Source organism: Passer montanus, unplaced genomic scaffold (assembly GCF_014805655.1).
Source record: "Passer montanus isolate IOZ18808 unplaced genomic scaffold, ASM1480565v1 scaffold63, whole genome shotgun sequence".
In the NCBI taxonomy this organism is placed as follows: Eukaryota; Metazoa; Chordata; class Aves; order Passeriformes; family Passeridae; genus Passer; species Passer montanus.
In genome coordinates this window covers 2671683-2694574 of record NW_024371371.1, presented here as the reverse complement: position 1 = coordinate 2694574, position 22892 = coordinate 2671683, and the positions used below count along the sequence as shown (strand labels likewise).

Here is a 22892-nt window from a genome sequence, read left to right as displayed (position 1 = left end):
AGGGGGGAAAGGAACCATGGGGAGAACAGAGGCCATCTAAACTACAATAACATAACCATACATCACTAAAGCTTCTCTTAATATTCACACAGTAGTCATCCCTTAATTGAGAGAGCAAATCATCTCATTATCCATCTATAACAAACTCGTCTGGGAGTTCCCAGACTGTGGGGAAACTTGCCAGTGGTCAGTGGTGAGATCCCTGGGGTTGAGTCCTCCTTGTTTCCACTGAGAATTCCTGCAGAAAGGAAGATTCTGAGTGGTTCAGTGTGAATTTTTTTGTTTCTTTTTTCTGTTGAGGTCAGGATTAAATAGTGAGATGGTATTTCTTGTTTGGACTCAGATGTTTATTAGTTCTTATTTATATTATAGTCTTACAAGCTGTCAGTTTTGTAGCACTTTGCTAACAAACTACGTAATGGAGTTGTATCTCTTTCTCTACAAGGTTTTTTTAAGGATATCTAATTAAGAAATTACACCTAAATTATTTCTACTTTTAACTCAATAAAGAACTACTCGTGCCTCGCATTGCGGATTTCTTTATCTAATTACACAATACTACCTAAACCTTGGAAGAAGAAGGTGAAGAAGTAAAGAAGAAGGACTACCCTTCACCCCAAAACTTCTATTTTGCTGTATATATATTACTATATTCTAAAACCTTAAACTCTTTAAGTTTTCCACCATGTGATATCACACACTTCTATTCAAACCACACACCCATAATTTCAGTTCTGTCATTCAATTTTGGAAGTTCTCTCCACGGCCTCAGGTCAAATGTAGTGCTCTTGGGGGTCAGTGCCTGTCAGCACAGAAAGTCTGAAATTCTCAGCAGCCAGGGTTCCAACAGTACAGTAGCTGTGAGAGAGCAAAATGAAAAGAAAGGCCAGCCTTGCTCTGCAGAGATCTGAGGCAGGGAAGAGACACAGGCGGGAGGATTGAAGGGTCCTCACAGCCTTCAGTGTCTGCTGGGCAGAGCTGCTGCAGCCCACCAGGGACTGCTCTCCAGGAGAAGAGCTTCCACATGTAAAACCTAGTGAAGCATTCAGACAGAAGGGACCAAGAGCCCTTGTGATCAGCTGGATGATGACTGCATTTAGGCAGGAAAGAGGATGATGTTCCATGAGAAGGCAAAAAGAAGAGGGGTGGGTCATGAGTAAGCAGTGAAGAGAAACTGGCAAGAAAGATGAAATACAAATTAAATGGAGGGCATCTTGCTGAGAAGGGGGAAAACAAGATCAGTAGAATGTTTTGTTTTCCACTGACTATCTTGCACTGGTAATTCTCAGGTCATTTTCTTTGGTTTTCACCTATTCCAAACTAGGTCTTAACAATAATAGAAGCCAGCTGCAGTCCAGAATTCTCTCTGGTCTTTAGCAGAGCTGACATCTTTTCTTTGCTCCTTTTGAACACTGCTGGAAATTAGGTAAGATCTACAGAGCTGTACAAGAGCAGAATCTAATTTAGACCCATCAGTGGAGAAAATAGGATGATTGTTTTAATTAAATAAAGAATTAAATTTTTTGGTGAAATAAAAAATGGAGTGAAGAAATTCAGAAATCTCAGAAGATACATCTGAGAAAATTACTCTATTTGATTAAGTGGGTGCTTAGTCACTTGTCAAGAAAACATTCTGAATTAATAAGTATAAAATAGAAGTGTAAAACATCAGGGCAAGTGATGGTTGCTTGGATGTGCTGAAATGGTTTAAATGAGTCCTGCGGTAAAGTGCTGGTAGCACAAGTGTGCAGCCCTGTTCTGAACATTCCTGTTCTCTCCCAGGAAATATCAGTTCCTTTATATAGTGTGAATGAGAGATAAAGACAGACTTTCAAAGCCACTTTACATCTCTGGTAAATGTGGGCCAGTTCCCAGCTCTGAATTATAGGATATCCAGCACAGGAGAATGCAGTTATCAGTTTCCCCAGTGCACCACAAGAGAGCTTTTGATCTTTGTGATCAGATTATCTTGTTAGTGGCTCTCAAAAGGCAGCAGGAGCAGATGATATTCCGTGAAGACCAATGCATTGACCTTTTTCCACTTACTCTGCGTGTTCTGAGCCTGAACAGAATTTAAACCTGGGAGGGGAAAAGCAAAGCTGCATCAGACAAAGAGCTCTTCCTGCTCTCCAGAAATTTCACTGCAGGGCTGCCGAGGGCAGTTGGTGGTTTGCCCTCTCGTTGTGTTTGAACCTGGTTTCATAAACAAACACAGTTATGTAATGTGCTCTGCTGTGTCCCTGCCTCTCAGCCTTGCCACTCCTGCTGGACCTTTTCCACTCTTTAGCCAATTTTAATCAAATTTAACAGATCCTGACTTCTGTGGGGAGAGAGGCTTGCTGGTAAAAAACACAGGATTGTGAACTTAGTCTTTGTGAGGGCACAGAACCTCCATGGAAGCTATCAATGAAAAGCCATAGGAAAAACTGTAAGAAAAGAGCTCCAGTGACAGCTGCATCTTGCAGAAGTATGTTTTCTTCCCTCTTCCCTTTTTAAATAAAAATGATTTAGCAAAAGCATTCAATCATGTCCTCAGATGTTACCATGAAACCATGGGAGTACAACATCTGGAAAGAGAGTCTTTTCTTCTGTCAGGCTTATGCAACATGAAATGCATTTGTCTGTTCTGTTACAACACTATGCTTTCCCAAACAGAAAAAATCTGAGCTGGTCCTTCATGTGGAATAAACTGGAGCAGCTCCACAGAATTCAGTTTGCTGATTCATAGCAGCACAGGCTCCAATCCTTTATTTTCTCTTTCTTTTCCTGTACATGTGGCACTTTCTAAATAATACAAGATATTTATGATATTTAGGATTTCAGAGAAGCGTGGTGGCCCTGAGACAGTGGGATTATTTTTATATGTGGCTTTGGGTTGCAATGTCATTAAAGCTGGTTAGCTTGTGTAATGAATAATTGGTGATTTAGCTCCCAGCATTGATGCATGCTAAATGGATAACAAACATCATTACCCATCTTCTTTCCATATTTTCCATACTTCGTTCCATGTTGTATTTTAGTGCTTCGTTGCTGTGATTTAGTGTGGAGGAGCCTAAGCAGGTCCTTGCTTCTGTCATGTTTTAGCACGAAATGTCAAATTTGAAGCCTGGGTCTGTTGAGCACTACCAAGAAATGAGAGACTTTGATTGTTCACAAGTCTTTCCAATGAAATGTCAAACTTTTCATAGTATAAAAATGATGTTCTCCAACATAGAGCTTGAAAACAGATAATTATCCAAGAACATGAAACAGAATTAACATGCACTGGAGCATGTCATGAACATTTCCCTCAGCAAATAACAAAGGTAATTGCTGTCAGAGTACAAAGCAAGGAGAAAGGTTGCCTCTGTTCCTCAGACAATTGAGATTGGCCACTGTTTACTCACTTAGCCCATAAAAACATGCAGCCTAGCAGAAGGGTGCCATTCCAGGGCTGATGGAGTGTGACCAGCCTGCTGATTGCAGGCGCTTCTCGTTTCACACTTCCCAAGTCTGATCAGACACAAGGTCCTTGGCTATTATTAGACATCTAAACCCTGATGAGTCAGAGCTCATTTGTAAACTACGTTAAGCCCCAGTAATAATTAATACATTTTTGAACCACATTTTGACTTCAGGCACAATTAAGAGGCTTCATTCTTAGCCTAGAAGAAAGAATGGACATAATTTGCTAGGTAGACACCATTTTCCCACATAGAAATCAGAGAAGCAAGGAAAAAACCCCACTCCTAATTGCTAATGGGGGTAGTTCTGGTTTGGGATTTTACAAATCAATTTTCTAATATTAGAAACCAGTGGAGTGTAGAGCTACAGGATAAAAGTGTGGAAGAGACCTCCTAAAATACCACATGCAGCTTAGTGGCATCACAGGCAACTCCCCTGGTGCAACCAGGGCTTGCAAATGCTTGAGAATTTTTGTCCCCACCTTCCTCATGGGAGGCTGCTCCCAGAACTCATCACTCTGATAGTTAAAATGCTTGTTTCCACCTGGTTTTTTCTGTGCTTCTTTTATTCTCAGAGATGTCTGCATTTAAGAGAAAGGCAAAATACCTTTTACCACCAATAACCAGATTCTCCCAGTCATCTTTCTGCATGGTCTTCTCAGGCTCTTTGTGTATTTTACTAAGTAAAATATAGTATAGTTTATATATATAACATATTTTATATATTTAAAATAGTATAATATAGTATATATAGTTAATATAGTATATTTTAATATATAATATTTTAGATTAAAACATTTTATCTATGTAATATATCGTATATTTTATATAAGTAGTATATCTTAGTATATTTTATCTATACAACACTTGGAATTTGGGCCATGCTGTAGTGAATATCGTGCACAGAGATCTGAGAGGGAAGCAAGAGCCCACTGAAAAAAGACAGACATACCTACAATTTCTTAATCTTTAAACCTAACTTCTGGGGTTTTTATATCATTCTCGCTACTTTGTGGGCACTCCCAGCAACCCTCTGCCTCTGAAACTGTTGCATCAAACAGACCCTCTCCCAAGTAATGAACTATTTTGAAGGGTAAAAGGTCTTTTGTAAGCAAGTTTTATTTTTGGAAAAAAGCACACTATGCCATCTAAAGAGGTTTTTTTCCCCAAAGTGAACTACTTTGAAGAATCTAAAGTCTTTTGTAAGCAACTACTGCCTATTCCTCACCAATAATTATGTTTATGTTACATTTTTATTAGCAAATATTACAATTTTATTGCAATTGTTTACCTCTTTTTTTTACCTTAACAAGATGCAGAGAGTCTTCAGTGTAACATGACAGATTTTTTTGCCATATGCTCTATTTTCAAACAACACGTACTGCAGCTTAAAAAGCCAGTTACGTTTTTGGGCAACACTGGGCTACATTTTCTGTCTGAAGGTGAAATTCACACCTGTGGCAGGGACTAACCCAATATCTACATCTGAGTTAGGCATGTTAGGTACCAGATCAGAAGGATCTTCTTTGATGCATCACAAAATACCAAAAAGTTACAGCCCAACACCAAGACCAGACATCAAGGAGAGGTGTCTGCTGCTTCCTTGCTCCAATTGACTTGCTGAATTTAAATCAGATTTTCTTTCTTTTCTTTAGACATCTGTTTAAGCACACTATTAACTGGAATAAGTATTTTTTTAACTTGTGCTCATTTTGCAATCAGTCACAATTAGTGCTTTTTGGGTGACATTTTACCCAAACTGCTACTATGAAGCTCTTGCTAATAGTGTAAAATTCTGTGAGTGCACATTCTTGTTGCTCCTTCACAGTGAAATCAGTAAATATGAGAACATTTGTAGCTGGTGTAATTTAATTCAGTGAATATTGAGCTGCTCCTCGTGCTAGCAGTCTCCTGGCTCACCTTGGATAAGCAGCTGGAAAAAAGAAACCTTAAACTGCAAAAGTAGAAGCATTAATAGGGCAGCATAACAAAGTGAATCTCTAAAAACCATCTTTAGATTACTGCTGAAACATTTGTAATCCAACCAGGAAGAAATAAATGCTTTTTGCTCCTCTGCTCTGGAGTATGGATCTGCAGTTGAATGTCCAGGAAATCAGAGAGACTCAGCCAGGCTGGAGGAAGGACTCAGAAGAAATGAAAAGTAGTCAAAGATAAGTGAAAGTGTGGATTTGTAGGTATCCAGTGTGTCACCTGGCAATAAAAACATCAGGAAGAGGTTAATGAGTCAATCTGCATAAACCAGGAGAGCAAAAAGGAATCACAGGTAGAGACAGATGTGGGCAAATACAAAGCCTCAATGACAGAGGATGGAAAGTATGTGTGGAGAAGCTAGGGCTATAAAATTAGGAGGGAAACATAGAGAAAATAAAGGAATGTTTGCAAGAAACTTCCAGTGAAACCATAAGAATCTAAAGCCATTGTAGGAATACAGATGCTGTTTCTGAAAGCAGTAATTTAGTGATTTGATGTGAATAAAAGCAAGTCAAAACAAATCAAAACACCAATTCCAACATCTTTGTGGCTTAAAAAGATGGATAAAATCAGAAAACAATTCCCGACCTTCCCAGAAAATGTACAGCTCCTACTGGAGATGCTCAGAAACTGTGGGAGGGTTGGTCAAATAATCAAAATACTTGGAACAAAATAATCCTAGAATGAAGCAGAAGATGAAAAACAACATGGAAAAGATATTAGAAGCAGCTGTGTCATTTGCCCTACCACATGCAGTGATCCCAAGGAAACTTTCTGTCCCTGTGTCCCTCCTGCTGCTGGACCTGTAAGCCTGTCCTGCTCAACCAGAAATTGGTGCAGTTTATCCAAAAGGTGGCTCTATGGGGAGCTGCAATGTCCCAAACCAATACAGAGAGGGTAGGATTATTCTGAGAAACTTGATGGGAGAACAAATAAGAAAAACCTGGGGAAAAAAATTGCTAAAAATGGAAAAAGAACTTTGAAATTTCTGTGGAGATACACTAAGGCAGAGGGCAAAAGAAGGTGTTGGCCCCTCTGGCATTCACATTTTCTGAAAAATCCCTTTGCCCAGGATTTCACTCCTGGGAAGCTGAGAAGCCTCAGAGAAAAAGGAAAACAATTCTTATCTCATTTGCTTCTCCTGTGTTGTGCTCATGTGGAATGTGGTTGGAGATTGTTTACCCACAGGTGATTGTTCCATTGCATTCTGCTGGGAGTTGTTTTCACTCTTTGGCCAATCAGGGCCAGGCTGTGTCAGGACTATGGAGAGAGTCACAAATTTTCATTATTAACTTTTTAGCCTTCAGTAAGTATCCTTTCTGCATTCTTTAGTATAGTATTCTTTAATATAATATAGTACCATAGAGTAATAAATTAGCCTTCTGAGAGCATGGGGGCAATTCATCATTCCTCCCTGCCACGAGGGCACCCCACAAATACACCAGGGCCCCACTTTCTGAGACTTGCACTTAGCATGTTTCCATGTGCCTCAAGAGAGCTTTCCCTTCAGTGCATACAAAATGTATACATACTTACATATTCTAGGAGCATGGGCACAGACAATAACTACAAATATCAGTGTATGTAAATGTGAGGTGCTTAGGCTGGGGAGAAAACCACAGAACAAAGGAATTTACCAGTGTTGGTCCAGTTCCTGAGCTGAAAAGGTCTGCTCTGGAGGGAAGTGGATAAAATTCCAAAGCCATTGTCAGCCCGTAAGTGTGCCCCATAAATTATGTATAGCTGTTCATTTAAATTATTGTAATGTGTCCAGGTGACTTGTGAAGCAGGATGTGTCATGAAAGGTTATTGGAAGGATCTGAATAAACAGCAGAAGGAGGGCTGGGGGTGTTGGTTGCTGCAGAAGGTTGGATGTCTGTTCCCTTCTGTTAAAAAGGGGATTTTGGAGCTTTTTTGGAACTACCAGTGAGCTGAAAAATCGTTTATTTCCACAGTGCTGCTAGTAGGCAGCTGTTCATGGTGACAGCAGGAGAAACCTCCTTGAGCTGTACTACTTCCTGAAGAAACTAGAAGAGGATAATTCATCAGGCCTCTTTGGTTTTCTGTGAAATAGAGACAAAGGAAGAATGAACCAAAGAAAATGTCTGACAAAATTGAAGCGAAATAAGTTTATTTTCCTTACTTACATTGTAATAGATGAGTGCTAGATAATATGAAAAGAAGAAAAGAAAGCAACTGCCAAATGCTTTTATAAAGGAGATAAGAACATATGTGGAGGAAAATGAGCCATAAATGTTATCTCAGAGAGGTCCCTCTTGGAATAAGCATATATATGGCAGTTATGTCTAAAATTTGTTATGTTGCTATTGTTTTGTGAAATGACAGAACATCTGTTCAGTCACAAGGCACCAGTAAAATGCAGCTTTATGCCTAAAGCAGTATGTCAGTTCCTAACAAAAAATGTATATAACAGGCCAAAAACAAAGGCACATTGTCTCTTCCAGTTGTAGTCATTTCTGACCTAATAATGGTTTAGAAAGGATTTTTTATTTTTATTTTTAAAGAAATGAATGGGAGGATTGAGTCATTTATGGCTCTTTTCAAGATGAGGCTTTGTGTATTATTTGTGCATAAGCTGGCAAAACCTTTGTCTCTGCAGATCATATTTATGTCACTAGAGCACTTTTAAAAAGGCAGCTACTTATAAGTACCTTGAGAAAAAAATATGCTAGGCTTACAGTTTTTAAATGCAGTGTACAATCAGCTGTTTTTTCCTCCCACTGGAAACACCAGAGAATGATAGGTGTGCTCACATGGCGAGTGGACACAAGTCACATTTCACCTCAGAGCTGGCTCCTCAGAAGGAAAAAGCATTCACAGTGCAATCTGTCATGTAGAAAACTAATTACCAAATCCCTCTGGAACAATTATTCTATGGAATTTCTCTCTGAATATTCCAAGCACACAACTTCTAAGTGGCTTTATTCAAAGAGAATATTTTCATTGTTGTGTGTTCACTGACCTGAGAAGTCTGAAACTGTGGTGTAAAATAAACTTTTAAAACCTATTTTCTGATAAAATGGGGTTATTATCCTACAGCTTGAAGTCATACACATACATATATGATGCAAATAGACTTATCAATGAAACAGATAGAAATTGGCACCTTTTTCTACAATGGTTTTCATGGAGTGAAGCAGTTATTATTTAATTAAGGTGTGGAAGTATTCAAGTGGAGCATGGCTTCATGAAAAACCTTGATAATGAATTTGTACTCTGCCACACCTGTGTTGAGTGGGAGAATTAGGGTTAGACTTGTGGAGAGCTCAGGGGTTGTGTGTCAGGGGCTCTTTGAAGCCTCTGAAGTCTGAAGGACTCTTTCATGTGACTGGGAATGTGTGTGCTACATCATGAAGTATTAATAGGGGAGAAAGACAGGAGCCACTCTCCTATGAATTCTTTCTTCTGCAGAAAACCTTATGTCAGCGGAACATGGGGGTTTTTTAATGTCATTTAAGGCTGGGACCTTTGCTGGAATAAATAAAATCCATGCAGCAGAGTCATCTGTGTCTGACTCACAGCTGAATGGTAATATGTGATTTTTGCTTTCAGCTGAGTCAGATACAGACACTAAAACTTCCCCACAGAAGCAGTATATAGTTTCTCAGAAGCCCTTCAGAGGTTTATGTACCTGATCCAAAGCTTATTGCAGTTGGGAAAATTCCTGATTTGAGTTAGTTTCCAGTTGGACTGTACAAATCTTATTGATCTATTTATATAACCTTTTCAAGAGGGAAAAAATTTCTTTCACATATAGCGAAAACTTGAAGACTTAATTTTTAAGCCATTAAGATTGCAGTATTCCCTGGAATCTTAGGCAGCAGGTATCTTGTGCTTTTTGAAGGTAAAGGCACAAGCTCCAGGGCCCAGCCTGAAATTCATTGCAATTATTTAACTGAGGCATCAATTCTCAGAACAGGGCACTGCCAGGCAGGAGCTGTTGTGCAGAGTTGCCAGAGTGGCTGGATGGCACCATTTGTCAGCTGGCAGGGAAAGAGCCACCAAAATAAGGCCTTTTAAGAGTGGCTCTTAAGCAGTGATAGAAATGCCACATCTGAGTCCAATCTGTACTCCCCAGTGTTAAACAGGGACAAGGCACTCCGGTTCTCCCCACAGCCATCCAGGGAAGCAGGAGGATTTGTGCTTGGTGGCAGCAGCCTGGAGAATTGTTCAAGGTTTCTAACAGATCTGTGTCTGCCAGGCTGTCTCTGAAGATGACCTTGAACCTTCAGGTGACCTCCAGCTTCTCTGCTGGAGACCTTGCAGTTCCACAGCCACAGAGCAGCAGGCATTCCCTGCCCACAGCCAACCCCTGGGACCAGAGAGGAAAAAGTGGTGGCTAATGTTTTCCATTATGGTCTTCTAAAGCTCCATCATCCCAGTCCATCCTGATGCAGTCAGTGCTATTTTCACAGAATCACAGAATGATCTAGGTTGGAAAAGACCTTTAAGGTCATCTAGTCCAACCTATGCCCTAAGACCGCCTCACCAACTAAACTATAGCACTGAGTGCCATGTCCAGGCTTTTTTAAACACCTCCAGGGTGCAGTCTCAGGCCTTTGAGACAGGTTTCTGTTACACTGTGAAAAAGGAGGCTGGAACATGCTGCCATAAGCTTTGCTATTGCCCTGAAACACTGATCTCACTGGAGTCCTGTGGCAGTAGCCAAAGGAGGGCTGTGCCTTCAGAATGTGGAAAAGTGAAGGATGCTGGGTCACAAGTCACTGAGAAAAGGTGACATTGCCTTTCTGCAGGGATGCCTGGTGTGTCTGGAGCTAAAACGGCTACATTATCTCATCTCCTGGAATGAGTTGTTTATAGATAAAGCATTACTGATGCACAGAGTCAGGTTCTGGTCCATTGCTGTGGGTGAGCCACAGGACATAAAAGCCCTGTTGTGAAGAGGCTGTGAAAGGGTATCCAAGGTGAAAAGGGTTGGTAGGTCACACCTGAGCTGATGTGAAGTGATAATGGTGAACATAGATATCAGTTCTCAGGGTAATTTGGTGGCCCCTCTCTGCTAGCAAACCAAGGAAGGGCTGGATGCACCTTCAGAGATACAGAGGAGACTCAGCTCCAGTGTGCCATTCACATTCTCTGAACATGATTCCTTCGCCCAGGGTTTTTCTCCTGGGAAGCTGAAAGGCAGCAAGAGGCCTCAGAGAAGAGGAAAACCATTCCTATCTCATTTGCTTCGCCTGTGTTGTGCTCGTGTGGAATGTGGTTGGAGATTGTTTACCCACAGGTGATTGTTCCATTGGATTCTGCTGGGAGTTGTTTTCACTCTTTGGCCAATTGGCGCCAGGCTGTGTCAGGACTCTGGAGAGAGTCATGAGTTTTCATTGTTATCTTTTTAGCATTCAGTAAGTATTCTTTCTGTATTCTTCATTATAGTATAGTATTCTTTAATATAATATAGTATAATAAAGTAATAAATTAACCTTCTGATAAGATGGAGTCCTCCTCATCATTACTTCCTTCTTCAGTGGCCTTGCATTTACAATACTCCAGCTCCTCTCTTGCTGCAGTGAAGGCACCAGAACCCAGAAATGCTGCAGTGCACCATGCTGGAAAGCTCAGCTTCCTCCTTGGAGCTGAAGCCCATTTAGTTCAAGTATTGCTTGTCTTGAGCAGAGGTCAGGATTTGAGCCACGGGCAATGAATGAAATCAGATCTTTGCAAAGGAAGAGTGCCTTAACAGGCAGTAAACATTTCTGCTCTGACTTGCAAGCAGTCATTAAAAGCCTTTATTAAATTCTGTGTCTGTTCTGTTTGCCACTTAGCCATTTCTTTTCATTCTGAAGAATTATAACTAAGAATGGATGAGTCTTTTCTAATATGACCAGGACACAATAAATTTGTGAAAGAACTGAGTTATCTTTCTCCCTCATAGGCAAAATTTTCCAATTGTTTAACAAAAATGCTGTTTTGTGTTGCTGTGACAAAAGTCTTTATGGCTGTGAATACCAAGGCTCAACATTAAGCAACTTGTTTATAAAAACCAGACATGCAGTAACAATTAGAGAGTGTTCAACGTGCCTCCCCACTCAAGTCCATACACTCTCCTCCCACTTACTGATCTTCCCACTGCGCTCTGCAGTTATTTGTGTCTTCAGAAGGAGCAAACTGAGCTCTTCAGTGAAAGGGTGCAGAATTTCCTGAGTTCTGCCTTGTTCCAGCTGGCATCTGTTGTTCCACAGAACCAGATCTCTGCTCCAAGCGTTCGTCTGCCCCGGAGTGGAGGATGGCAGCTCCAGCACCTGAAGAAGGAGATTGTGACACAAAGCTTCCCACTACACAGAAACTGCAGCACCCATCACCATCCTTTCAGCCCAGTTAATACAGTTGTGTTAGCCCTGTGCTCCAGTTCACCCACAGCTCCCAGAACAGCCCCTTTGTAGTGTTTGAATCTCCAGAGTTTTACATTTCCAGGTGCATTTTGCTCAGTACCAAGAATAATCAGTCCTCTGGGATGAAGCAGATCACAAAGCCTGAAATGGGTCTGGAGTACTTTAGGAGTACTTTGGGAGGGAGATACTTGTGCTGAAGGGTATTGGATAGATCCACTGCAGAGGCTTTGAGAGCAGTACAGTCTTTCCATTTGGTCAGAGCTCCTCAGGTGTGGGGGAAAGGTTTGGGCTTCTGCTGGACCATCCTTGCTTGATGAATATTTGCCTCATAACACAATTGATTAGTCTAAGCCATTTGGGTTTGGTTTTTCTCTTTCCCCCAGGTAGTGCTGCTCTTGGTGTGATCTGCATGGGCTGGGTTTAGATTCACTCCCAAGGAAATGGGATTTTTTATTTTTTGGAACTACCAGTGAGCTGAAAAGTCATTTATTTCCACAGTGCTACTAGTAGGCAGCTGTTCATTATGACAGCAGGAGAAAGAGTTATCTAAACATCAAAAAGCTGAGTGTTGGGGGGTAAATATGTTGTTAGAACAAGCATGACCTGGTGTGATAGATTCAGATTTATTTTAGAAAAGGTTTTCTTATTCTATGCTCAGTCCTGGAGATATTTCAAGTGAAATCTGATGAACAACTTGCTGTTGGAGCAGACATCTTAAATGGCAGCATCTTAAAAATCATATCCAGGGGCAAGGTTTTAAGGTGACCGAACCCATCATGAAAAGTAGCAAATGCCCTCAGCTGTGAAGTTTGTCATGGTCTTCAACTATAAATCCCTCAAAACGAGTACTTGGACAGCTGGCAGATTGTACCATTGTTAACAAGTGTTCCCCAAACTGTGCTTGGCAAAGGAAAAGCTGTATGTGGGAACCCTGGTTGCTGAGAATTTCAGACTTTCTGTGCTGACAGGCAGTGACCCCCAAGAGAACACTGCATTGACCTGAGGCCATGGAGAAGGCTTCCAAAATTGAATGACAGCACTGGGATTGTGGGTGTATGGTTTGAATAGAAGTGTGTGATATCACAGGGTGGAAAATTTAGAGTTTAAGGTTTTAGAATATAGCAATATCTATAAAGCAAGATGGAGGTTTTAGGGCAGAGTCTGGTCCTTCTTCTTCACCTTCTTCTCCATGAGTTTGGGTGGTTGTGTGTAACTGGATAAAAAAGTCCCCATTGTGAGTCAAGGCTGGTTGGTTATTTGGTGAAAAGTAAAAATAATGTAGGTGTCATTTCTTAATTGGACAGTTTATCCTTAAAAGGACTTCTAGAGAGAGAGATGGGGCTCCATTTTTAGTTTACTAGAGTGAAGTGCTGCAGAACTCAGGGTTTGTGAAACTGTAACATGGACAAGAACTAATAAACATCTGAGTCCAAACAATAAATTCCATCTCACACATTTAATCCTGACTCTGGCAGAAAAGAAGCAAAGACTCCCCAGCTGTAGGAACAGCACTCCCTGTGGTGGTGCTGGTAGATGTGATGTTTTCAATTAAAAGTTTGATAAGTGCCCCTGGACATCTACACTGCAGAACATTTGGTTGCATACTCTGTTATTGCAGAATATTTGAATGCCATTGCCAGAAACAGCCCCCAACTTGAGGAGCTGCTCTTGAAAGTGCATGAGAGAGTGTTTGTTGCTGTATAAACCAGATGGGTGCCAGGGCTAGGAGCTGTGTGAACACTCTGACCATGGTTGCTTTGTCACTCTTCCATTTCAGCTGGATGCTGAGAAGGCAAAGTTGAAGCTGGAGAGATGGGGTCCCCGGGATGCTGGCAGTGGGGCTGGAAGGAGTGAGGACATGGAGTCAAGTGGAGACTGTGATGATGAGGATGGCTGCCAAGGATCCGGGGACAGGATGCACACAGCAGGTAAACACAGCTTCTCTAGGCACTTGGAGAGCTTTGAAATTCCTGTGTCACAATTAGGTGGACAGAGCTAAGACACTGCTTGAATTGCTGTCAAAATCCTACTAAATTCAAAGGATTTGAATCTTAATCTGTGAAGAGCTGCAGTTAGAATGATACAGAGAGTAACCCAATATAATTTAACACTTGGCATACAGATAAAAGACTTTATATAGAGTGAATAACGTCTGCAGTGAAATCTGGATCACAGGAATGCTGAAGAGTCTTCCTATATAATGTGGGCCCTTCAGATAAATAGAAAACTGGTAACCTTATAGAGTATGCTAAGTGTTAACATAAACATTTATTTATTGCAAAACCATACTGAAGGATAACCCAGAGTTGGCTCAATGTATATATTCTTAAAAAAAAAAACATAAGGAATACTGTGGGGTTTTTCCTTAGTGGTGAGCTGCTGGTTAAATGAAATTTCTTGATAATCTCAGACATCACATTCTGCAATATTTATTCATTAAATTACTTGGATATTATGTCATCAAGTGTAGAATCAGCTTCAATATCTTAACAACTTCCACCAACATACTGGCAATATAATATGTAGTTAAATTCTTTCAGTAACTTAATAAAAAGTTAGATGTTTCTAAATACTTGATATTATTGATTTACCTCATCTCTAAGTTCTGATTCATTTTACCTCATCAAAATGTAAGTGGTTTAATTTACCATACTGTAAATATAATGTGGGTTGGATGTGTAAATACAGGAAATATAGGTATGAGAGTGCTGAAAACAATGGTCATTGGGATGGCTGGAGCTCAGGTAGGTTTAAAACTGCTGTTTGGTTCTGCTGAGATCAACAAATGCCTTTTCCTTGTCCCTCTGCCACTGAGTGGAGAGGGGGAGGAGGTGTCTCATACTCAGATAAGATTTGCAAACATGCTGTGATCAGCTTGTGGTCAAGACTTCAGCTGTCCCTGTTGTGAATATTTGTTCAAGAAAATCAACCTTAAAGATGTACTTTGGACTGTGTGCAATGTGTTATAGGTAATTGCAGTACCAGCTTATAAATACCTGAATTTTAGTCTGCATTGATGACCTGTGTGATGAGGGTATAATCATATAGGGACACTGGTTTTAAAAATTGTTAAGTAATTACAACTGACAGATCAAGCAGAGGTTTTCACCATCTACTCACCAATATTTTTGAACAAAGGAACTTGGATACAATGCTATTTTAAAACTCTTTGCTTAACTTTTTAATTGTTTACTGTATTTCATCCATAAGCAAAGAAAATACTTGTAGAGGTTTTAGACCCCAGGGATTTAGGAAGATAAATACTGTAATATGATTTCCTCTCTGTGTGGAGTAATAGAAACAAAAGCCAGGTGCTTGGTAGTCTTCAATGAACAATCAAACTATTAGTACACCCTTTGGGGAGGATATGTATCCATGCTTCCATGGATAGTAGTGGAGTTAAAAAATAAAAACTTGAATGCTTTCAAGACTTGACTTTCAGCTGGCTTTAATAATGAAAGCTACTTAATATTACTTTTTCTCCTCTTTTGCAGTCTATTTAATTAAAATATTTTATGCTGATATCATCCTGGATTTAAAAGAATTATATTTATATAACTGTCTGTTTCAGAATTTAGCAGGGTGTATATCCAATTAAAAAGGTAGTTACAATAAATTTTAGAAAATGGTATTGATTCATAACAGAAGAATAAGTATTTCATTGTGTGACAATAGTAATGCTCTATCATAATTAGCTTTAAAATATTGTACTGTATACAAGCCACTAGCAGTAAATCTCTTTTCCATATCTGGATACAATTAAGAGATAAAATGCAGTAATCTCATTATGGGGCTGCTTTGCTTTAATAGAATGTTAAAGAAAAACAAACATCAGATTAGTTGAATTTCCCCTTGCTGCATGTCTGTGAGATGATGTTGGCAGTTGCACAGCCTGTGAACTTGTATTTCCTAAGCTTTAAACTCATCCAGTCCATCTACCCATGGTTTTGTGGAAGTGGAACATGACAGCATTGCCTGTTCCCTGCTTGCCTGGAAATTGGGTGGTGAATTGGCTCTAAAGCCAATCCCAAATCTCTGGTTTGAAGGGTGGTGAAGTCAGTGGGAATGTCCTCACAGGTGTCAGTGAGACACAAGGAGAGCTGTGAAATGCCACTGAGCTCTTTGGGGCATGTTGGAGCATGGAGTCACACAGCAGGACAAAAGGAGTGAAAAAGGAATAAAAGCCTTTCCAAACACCAGCTTTCTGGCAAAGCAGTCGTGCTTTTAACAACAGGCCCATGAAAAACAGAGGAAAATATTTTAATGTCAGCCTCTAAATTGCAGAATTGAGAGTGTAGTAAATATGTACTACATCTGTCATTTATTCAAAACTATATGAAAATTATATTTACTGCTCTATGTGTTGAGAGCATTGCAAAAGACTGAGATTGCTTTTAGTTTTTGAAAACCTACCGAATGCTTATTTCTTTTCACCTCCCTGAAAAAAAAAAAAGCCCTTTCCTTACTGCTAAATGACCAAGAATTTAATCAATATATGGGCTACCATCATGAAACATTTCTGTTCTTGGCCATTGATAGAGATCTCCCCAGACAGGGTCCCCTGCTGACTGCCCATGTTGCTTTTCCAAGCTGCTAACAGAGGGCTGGGCTCCTGGGTTTTGGATTTCTGCATGTCCTGAGTGGGTGAGCACAGAAATGATTCCAGCCAGGTCACTGGAACACCCTTGTCTCTCTGTTGTTTTTTATTCCCTTTTGGTTGGGGTTTGCTCTCTGCAGTTCAGCTTATCCTGCAATGCACAGTACAGTCCTGTCCTTTTGTTTGTCACCTCCTGGCCTTTGAGACTCATGCCTGCATATCAATTAATCATTTTATTTTATGTCTCTAATTAAGATACATGGCTGTCTATTAGCTAATGCTGGGATTTTGTTTGTTGCAAATAAGTCTTTGCTTGACCCATTCACTATTACCTGAAAAGATCAACACTTCTTTCATGATAATGGACTTGACTATTCTATATCATGTGTGTTTATCCACGTGATTTTTAAATGAACAAGATAAATTCTCAGGAAACATGGATTCTCTTCAGAAATTATGGATGGTGGAAGATGCTTTATAATTGCTGCTCTCACAGGCCTTACCAATTACCCTGAGTATCGCTTCCTGGGGAAAGCTGTGGGAACAGCAGTTTCTGAAGCAGGCCCATGTGTTATTTGTTGGCAAGTCCCAACTTCTTAATGACAACATCTGTGAATCATCTTGGAACAAAGCTTTGTTGGGAGAGATTGAAGAAGAGGAAAGCCAGCCGTATAAATCTGGAGCGTGGATGGGGAAGTTGCTCTGTGGTTTGCCCTGCTGCAGTCCTGCAGGTTTCTAGGCAGAAGGGCAAAGCGGCATCTTAGGCTGAGCCTTGCTGAGCCCAGCCTGCTCACAGAGCCAGTGTCTTAAGTGGATCTGATCACAGTGTGAGTCCACACAAGGGTGCCAGTCCTTGCTCTTTAGCCCTTACATGGAGGTGCTGGAGGTGCTGGAGAGAGCAAGGATTGCTCATTGCCCTGCAGGACTGAGGGAGAGGAATGAGTGTCCTGCTGCTCATGAAAAGACAGCAGTAACAGATTCACATTGGGTCCTGCCTCTGCTGCTTCCTTTTCAGAGGAGAAAAATGTTTGGTGAGAAGTGGGAAGGAAGCCTGTGCCAGGAATTCCAATTCCCAGCTCTGTGTTGTGATGAGGCCCCACCCAAGCAGTGACAACCAACATTAGGGGTCAGCTCAGGGAAATCATCAGGTGATTCACTCTGAAACAAAGGTGACGAAACGTTTAGGAAGGCTTAAACCTGTGTTTAGTGCAAGGCCAAGGCAGCTGTGTGGAAGTTGTGGAGCACTGTGGTGACGAGGCTGTGCTGACACCACTGTGGGCACGAGTCCACGAGCACCTGCAGGGGACACCCAGGTGCTCCTGGAGCCCTGTGTCTGAGGCTGGGTGTTTCACACAGCCTGTGCAAGGCAGAAATTCTTCCCAGCTTCTGTCTTGAGCAGCCTGATGCAGCATTGTGCCAAGTCCCAGGGAGTGGAGCTGTCCTCTGGTGAAGGAAAATACAGTTTAGTCCATCTTTGGGCCCTCCTCCACTGAACACAATGGACAACCCCAAGTGTGTGTGTACTTGAACTTGAGTCTTTGCACCAGATTCACCTCTCTGAGGTTACAATCTGTGTGTGGCTCAACAAGCTCAGCCCTCAGGTGGGACAGGTGTTCACTCCTTCTGACATGCCTTGAAACTTGAGATCATTGGGAAATGGAAATACGGAGCTTTCCTTTGGCCTGGCTCACTGCCTTGTTCCCCGCAGAGAAGGGCTTCTGCTGTGTCCCCATCCCAAAAGCAGGGCGTGTCCATGGAATAACAAGTGCCTGGCCCTCAGGCACTTTATAATACTTTCAATTGTGTCTGTCAGTGCAGGCATTCAATAAAAACACATCTTGGGACATCCCAGCCAGACTCTGACCATGACTGTGACCTAAATGTGTTTTATTATTGTGATTTTTGCCAAGTGCTTACCTAATCCCAGTAACAGTTTTATTTTGTACTTCTTCCTAATTCCTTCCTAATTCCTTCCTAATTCCTTCATGAAGCTCCCTCCCTTGAACAAGAACATTCAAATTTTGGACATCCCAGTTGAATAGCCTGCGTTATTGTCACAGATCATTGCCTGGGTGGGAATCTATAACAAATCTACTTGGAGAATTCGGATGACATGATTCCAACTCTTGACTTTCTTCTTGGCTGTGTAGACAATCCCCAGCTTTCTGCTTATCTTTCAGACTATCTGAAGAGATTGTCCTGCTTGTAGATTTATTATTTAGGGCTTATGAGAAGGATGCATTTTTGCCCCAATATGCCTTTACAAGTACAGACAAGTAAATTTTCTTTTTTCTTACTGCCTTCTGTCTGATCTGTATCTGCTCTCAAAAGCAATGGAAAGTTAATGCGTTTCTCTGACTGCTTATGAATGTTTCCATTATCAGTTTTTTCCTTTTGAATAGCAAGATTCTTTAATGCTTTATTATGTTATCATTCTCCCAGCCTGTCAGTCTTTTCTTGGCATCAGTATTACTGTGTGACCTGTCATTTTAATCATACTTCATTTCCATTCGCCGTGTCACAGGCTGCTCTCACACTTGTATTTATCCAAATACGCAGTTGTACAGCTGCTGATTTTGTAATTATTAGTACAAAACATCAATATTCTGAGATCATAATATCTGCTGGCAGTCAGCCATGCTCGTCAGCTTCTCATTGCCACACATCCTCACAGATGATCCTGGCTCACAGAAATGCTGCATTTTCAGTCTCTTCTATCTTCCTGCCTAGAGAAACCTCTCCATCACACCTCCTCCCCATCCTGCTGCCTTGCATAGCCATTTTTCCACATCCTTTGTTGCTCAAGACATTTTATCGCCAACTCTGTTTTTAGAAAGCCTATAAATTCCTAGATTGCCCTCAGCATAAATGCCTCATTCTGTCCTCAAAACAGCACAGTAACAGGTTAAACCCTTACAGAAGTTTGATTTTTCAGGCAAACTCCACCTTATGCTTGCCATTTGGGGTGGTAGAGAGACATGAGCCTCTGTCAAGAGGAGCAGAAGCAAACCTTGCCAGGGTCTTCAGCATGTGTGGGGGGAGTGAGTGGTAGCTCCACAGCTGGCAAATTTCAGGCTGTGGCTTCTGTTTTAGGATACAGTTTGGGAGGAGACATGGGAGCAGAGAAAACCAGAGAAACTGAAAAATTCCAATTAAAAATACAGATTTTTGATTATTTATTTGAACTTGGGAAGGGCTGGTCCTGAGGTGAGTGACTTTGATGTCACAGTGGTGTCCCGCCATTCCCTCCTGGGTACACCTGGCTGAGGGATTCTCTGGGTGGCAGTGGCATTTCCTGCAGGCTCTGCTCTGTGCTGTTGGGATCAGAGGGCAGCTGAGAGAGAAGGGAAGATAGTGTTGAAAAGGGAGAGAAGAAGAGAAGAAAAAAAGAGAGAGAAATAGAAGGAGGTTTCCTCATCTCTGTCCCTGGATAAATCTATTTTATAATCTGCCAGTACAGGGTTAAGTTATTTTTTGTCATTTAGTATAATTTTAACTTGGAATGAACAGAAGAAGAAGCTTAGAATCATTCCCCAACCTTCCTCAGCCTCAGCACTGATGTGACAATTGGAGGTGTAAAGGAATGGGATTTCAGTTCCTTCAGATTCTCACTCCCAGACCTGAGGTGAGAGTTCCCAGCAGCACCAGGGCTCCTGCTTAGATCCACTCAAGACAGGAGTTTTTGCCAAGTTGTAGAAATGACTTTCTGCACGACCAGATAAACTCATCCCCTGCAGGAATTTCTCCTAATGCTGAGCAGAGCAGTAGCTGGAGGAACAACAGACTGTGTGCCAGCTCTGTGACTCTCTGAACAGCTTTGGTGATATCTCTGGTGCCTTCAAAGAGGCAAAATGTAACTGGGGAAATGCAGTTTTACCATTTCACCAGAGAAATGTAAATTACTGCACATTTCTGTTCATCTTAGCAGCATTTAGACAAAATTAAAAGGTAAAGCATTTTAGTTGCTTAAGGTACCCTAAGCCTTCCAATGCATGTTCTGTAGGAGGAAATTAAACATTGGAGAGATCAAAATAAAGACATTTGGGGCTCAAGTGTTTGCAGGAGTTCTGTATAAGCAGCCATCAGGGACTGCACTGGAGATCACTGAAGGGTAATGAGCTTTTACCAGCTTCCTACTAAAAATATTACCAGTAATCTCTGTCCCTTGAACACACTTTTTACAGCAGAACAATTTTTCACTGCCCTTGTCAGCAGTATTTTATCTGGTTACTTTCCACAGGAGTAATTCCATGTGTACATCTATTTCTGAGATGGGTTTTAAAAACAGCCCTAAACTGAAAACTCATTGATCTCATTTTCCAGTGAGTTCCCACTCAGCAGCATTTCTCACAGGTATTAATAAAAAGGACTTCTTTTAAACAGAAGTGTCACAAAGCTGAATGTCCTAAACAGGACCGTAGTTGAACCACAAAGAGCAGGAACAAAAAGTTAGCACCTTGGTGTTTGATGGTTAAATATGAGAAAGACAAGTTTCTAAGAAAAATTGCAATGTTAAACTCATTAAGCAGGATATCTTGATTCAGGCTGTAGGAGCTCTCTGCAGGTAGATACTCTGACCCCACAGTCATGGTGCTTTTTTCTGAAAATGTCATTTGCAGGAGCAGGCTGGCACCCAGAGTTCACAGGCAGAGAGTAAAACCAACCCTTCAGATGGAGCCCTTGTGAGATGTGTGGTTTGCATCCTTCTGACAAGGAATTCACCTGAGAGCTCCAGTCATGCCACACAGTGATAGGGTAAATGTGAAGGCTGAGCAATCTGCCCCCAGAATGCCATAAAGCCAAAATTAATTAAGAGGAGTTAACAATGAAAGATCCTTTAAATTGCTCCAAAACAGATAACTCATATCATTTAATGGAACTCCCTTTAAAATATTAATGCCATTGAATTATAAGTTATCAAAACAATCCTGCAAGCCCAAGGCAAATGTTCACCTGCCTATTGGTTTTGGTGCCACACAAGGGAGGAGCACTTACCTGGCCAGAGCCAGGTGACAGGTGACAGAGCCTGTGCTGCACCTCTGCCACCTTCCCTCCTCACCTTTCTCCAGGGAAGGAAGAGACTAAAATCATCCCTGGGCCTTTTTCTTCCAAAGGTATATTCTGCCAGGTTAATTAAGGTAAGGTTATGAATTACTGCAACCTTAAAGGCTTTAAGAAGCCCTCTGTCATCTCTCATTGCACACAACAAGTGGAAGGCAGGTGGTGCAGCTGCTTGGCAGTGGAAATAGAGCTGAAAGTTACTGACAAATGAAAATACACTTTCTGTTTTTCCCTGCTGACAGCTTCCCTTGTTTTATGGTTCAGAAGGAAAGCGTAAGCAGTTGTTGTTCTTCTGGAGGAGGAAAAGAACTGCTCTGGTTTGTTTTCCCTCCCTCCCTCCCTCCCTCTCTTGAACTGATGTTTCTTGAGGGTGCTTTGTCTTTGCTTTCAGGGAGAAGCTGCCTTGAGTACACCAGGTGCACATTTAGAGGATTTCTATTCCTTGATTGTCCATTTTAAGGTAAAATAAGACTCCTTAAAAGAGTTCTGTTGTGCCTGAAGCCAGCAGATATGCCATCAGAATGTCTCAGCTGAGAAATTTAGGATCAAAACAACACCCTGAAAGAAAGCACAGTTTAGTTTTACAGTAACAGAGAGCACAGCACAACTGCTCTGTGCTCTAGACTCGATTTACTACAAAAAGAACAGAACTTCAGGCTAAAGTATGTGACATATCAACAGGATCAAGAATTTATAGGGCTGGATCTGGCTGCCTTGAGATCAAGGTACTTTAAAATAACTTAAACCAGCTGATGATCTTGCGTGTACTTAAATACCTTTTGGAAAAGTGTTCAAAGATTAAGCACATTATTCCTCAGCAGGTGGTTTTGCATCTGGTTTATCCCACAGTGTCTCCTGTCTGCTGGTTTTTAGGGGTGTTTATTTCTGTTCTTTGATCCTGAAAGCGGCCAAGTAAGATTTCCCTGAAATCTTCAGTTTGGACAGAACAGCTAACACCTTTCAGAGGCCTTTTAGGGTGTGTTGGGCTGTAACATCATCCAGTAGCCCTGAACTCAGGAACCAGATTTAACTTGCAAAAGAGAGAATTTAGAAATCTTTCTGGGTTTATATGAGGTGCTGAAGAGTGGAACCTCAAGCTGTACAAACAGGGTGAAGTCCCTAAATTATGGATGACTGAGGGTCATTGTCATAGTTCTCAGTGATGGAAAAGTCAGCTGGGTACAAGATCCTACTGCTGTTAGTCTGGTTTCCTCTATTGGCTCCAATAATTGTCCCTCATGTTTACTTGTATGAGAAGCCTTTATTTTTCTAAATTGCATTCTATTCCTACTTCAGGCTCCTAAATATCAGAATCAGAAAATGTTTTTTTTTCCTTGTCTTCCTGTCTTTTAGAATTTAGACAGATTGTCTGACATTCTTTAGGTTGTCTTCTTTAATCTCCCTATTGTACTTGTTCTTCTCTGAATG

At 41.1% G+C, this 22892-nt stretch overlaps 1 protein-coding gene across 3 annotated transcripts in view; it reads left to right on the top strand.

Annotated features, from left to right (window-relative positions):
* The window catches only part of LOC120511239 (glypican-5-like), a 353927-nt gene that overhangs the window by 244285 nt on the left and 86750 nt on the right, over positions 1–22892 (top strand). For all 3 annotated transcript variants that reach the window (XR_005629689.1, XM_039728014.1, XM_039728013.1), the window contains one exon: positions 13584–13734. Coding sequence is in view for 2 of the 3 variants with exons in the window: in XM_039728014.1 (XP_039583948.1) it covers positions 13584–13734 (151 nt within the window). In the remaining variant the exon portion in view is untranslated. The remainder of the gene's footprint in view (positions 1–13583; positions 13735–22892) is intronic.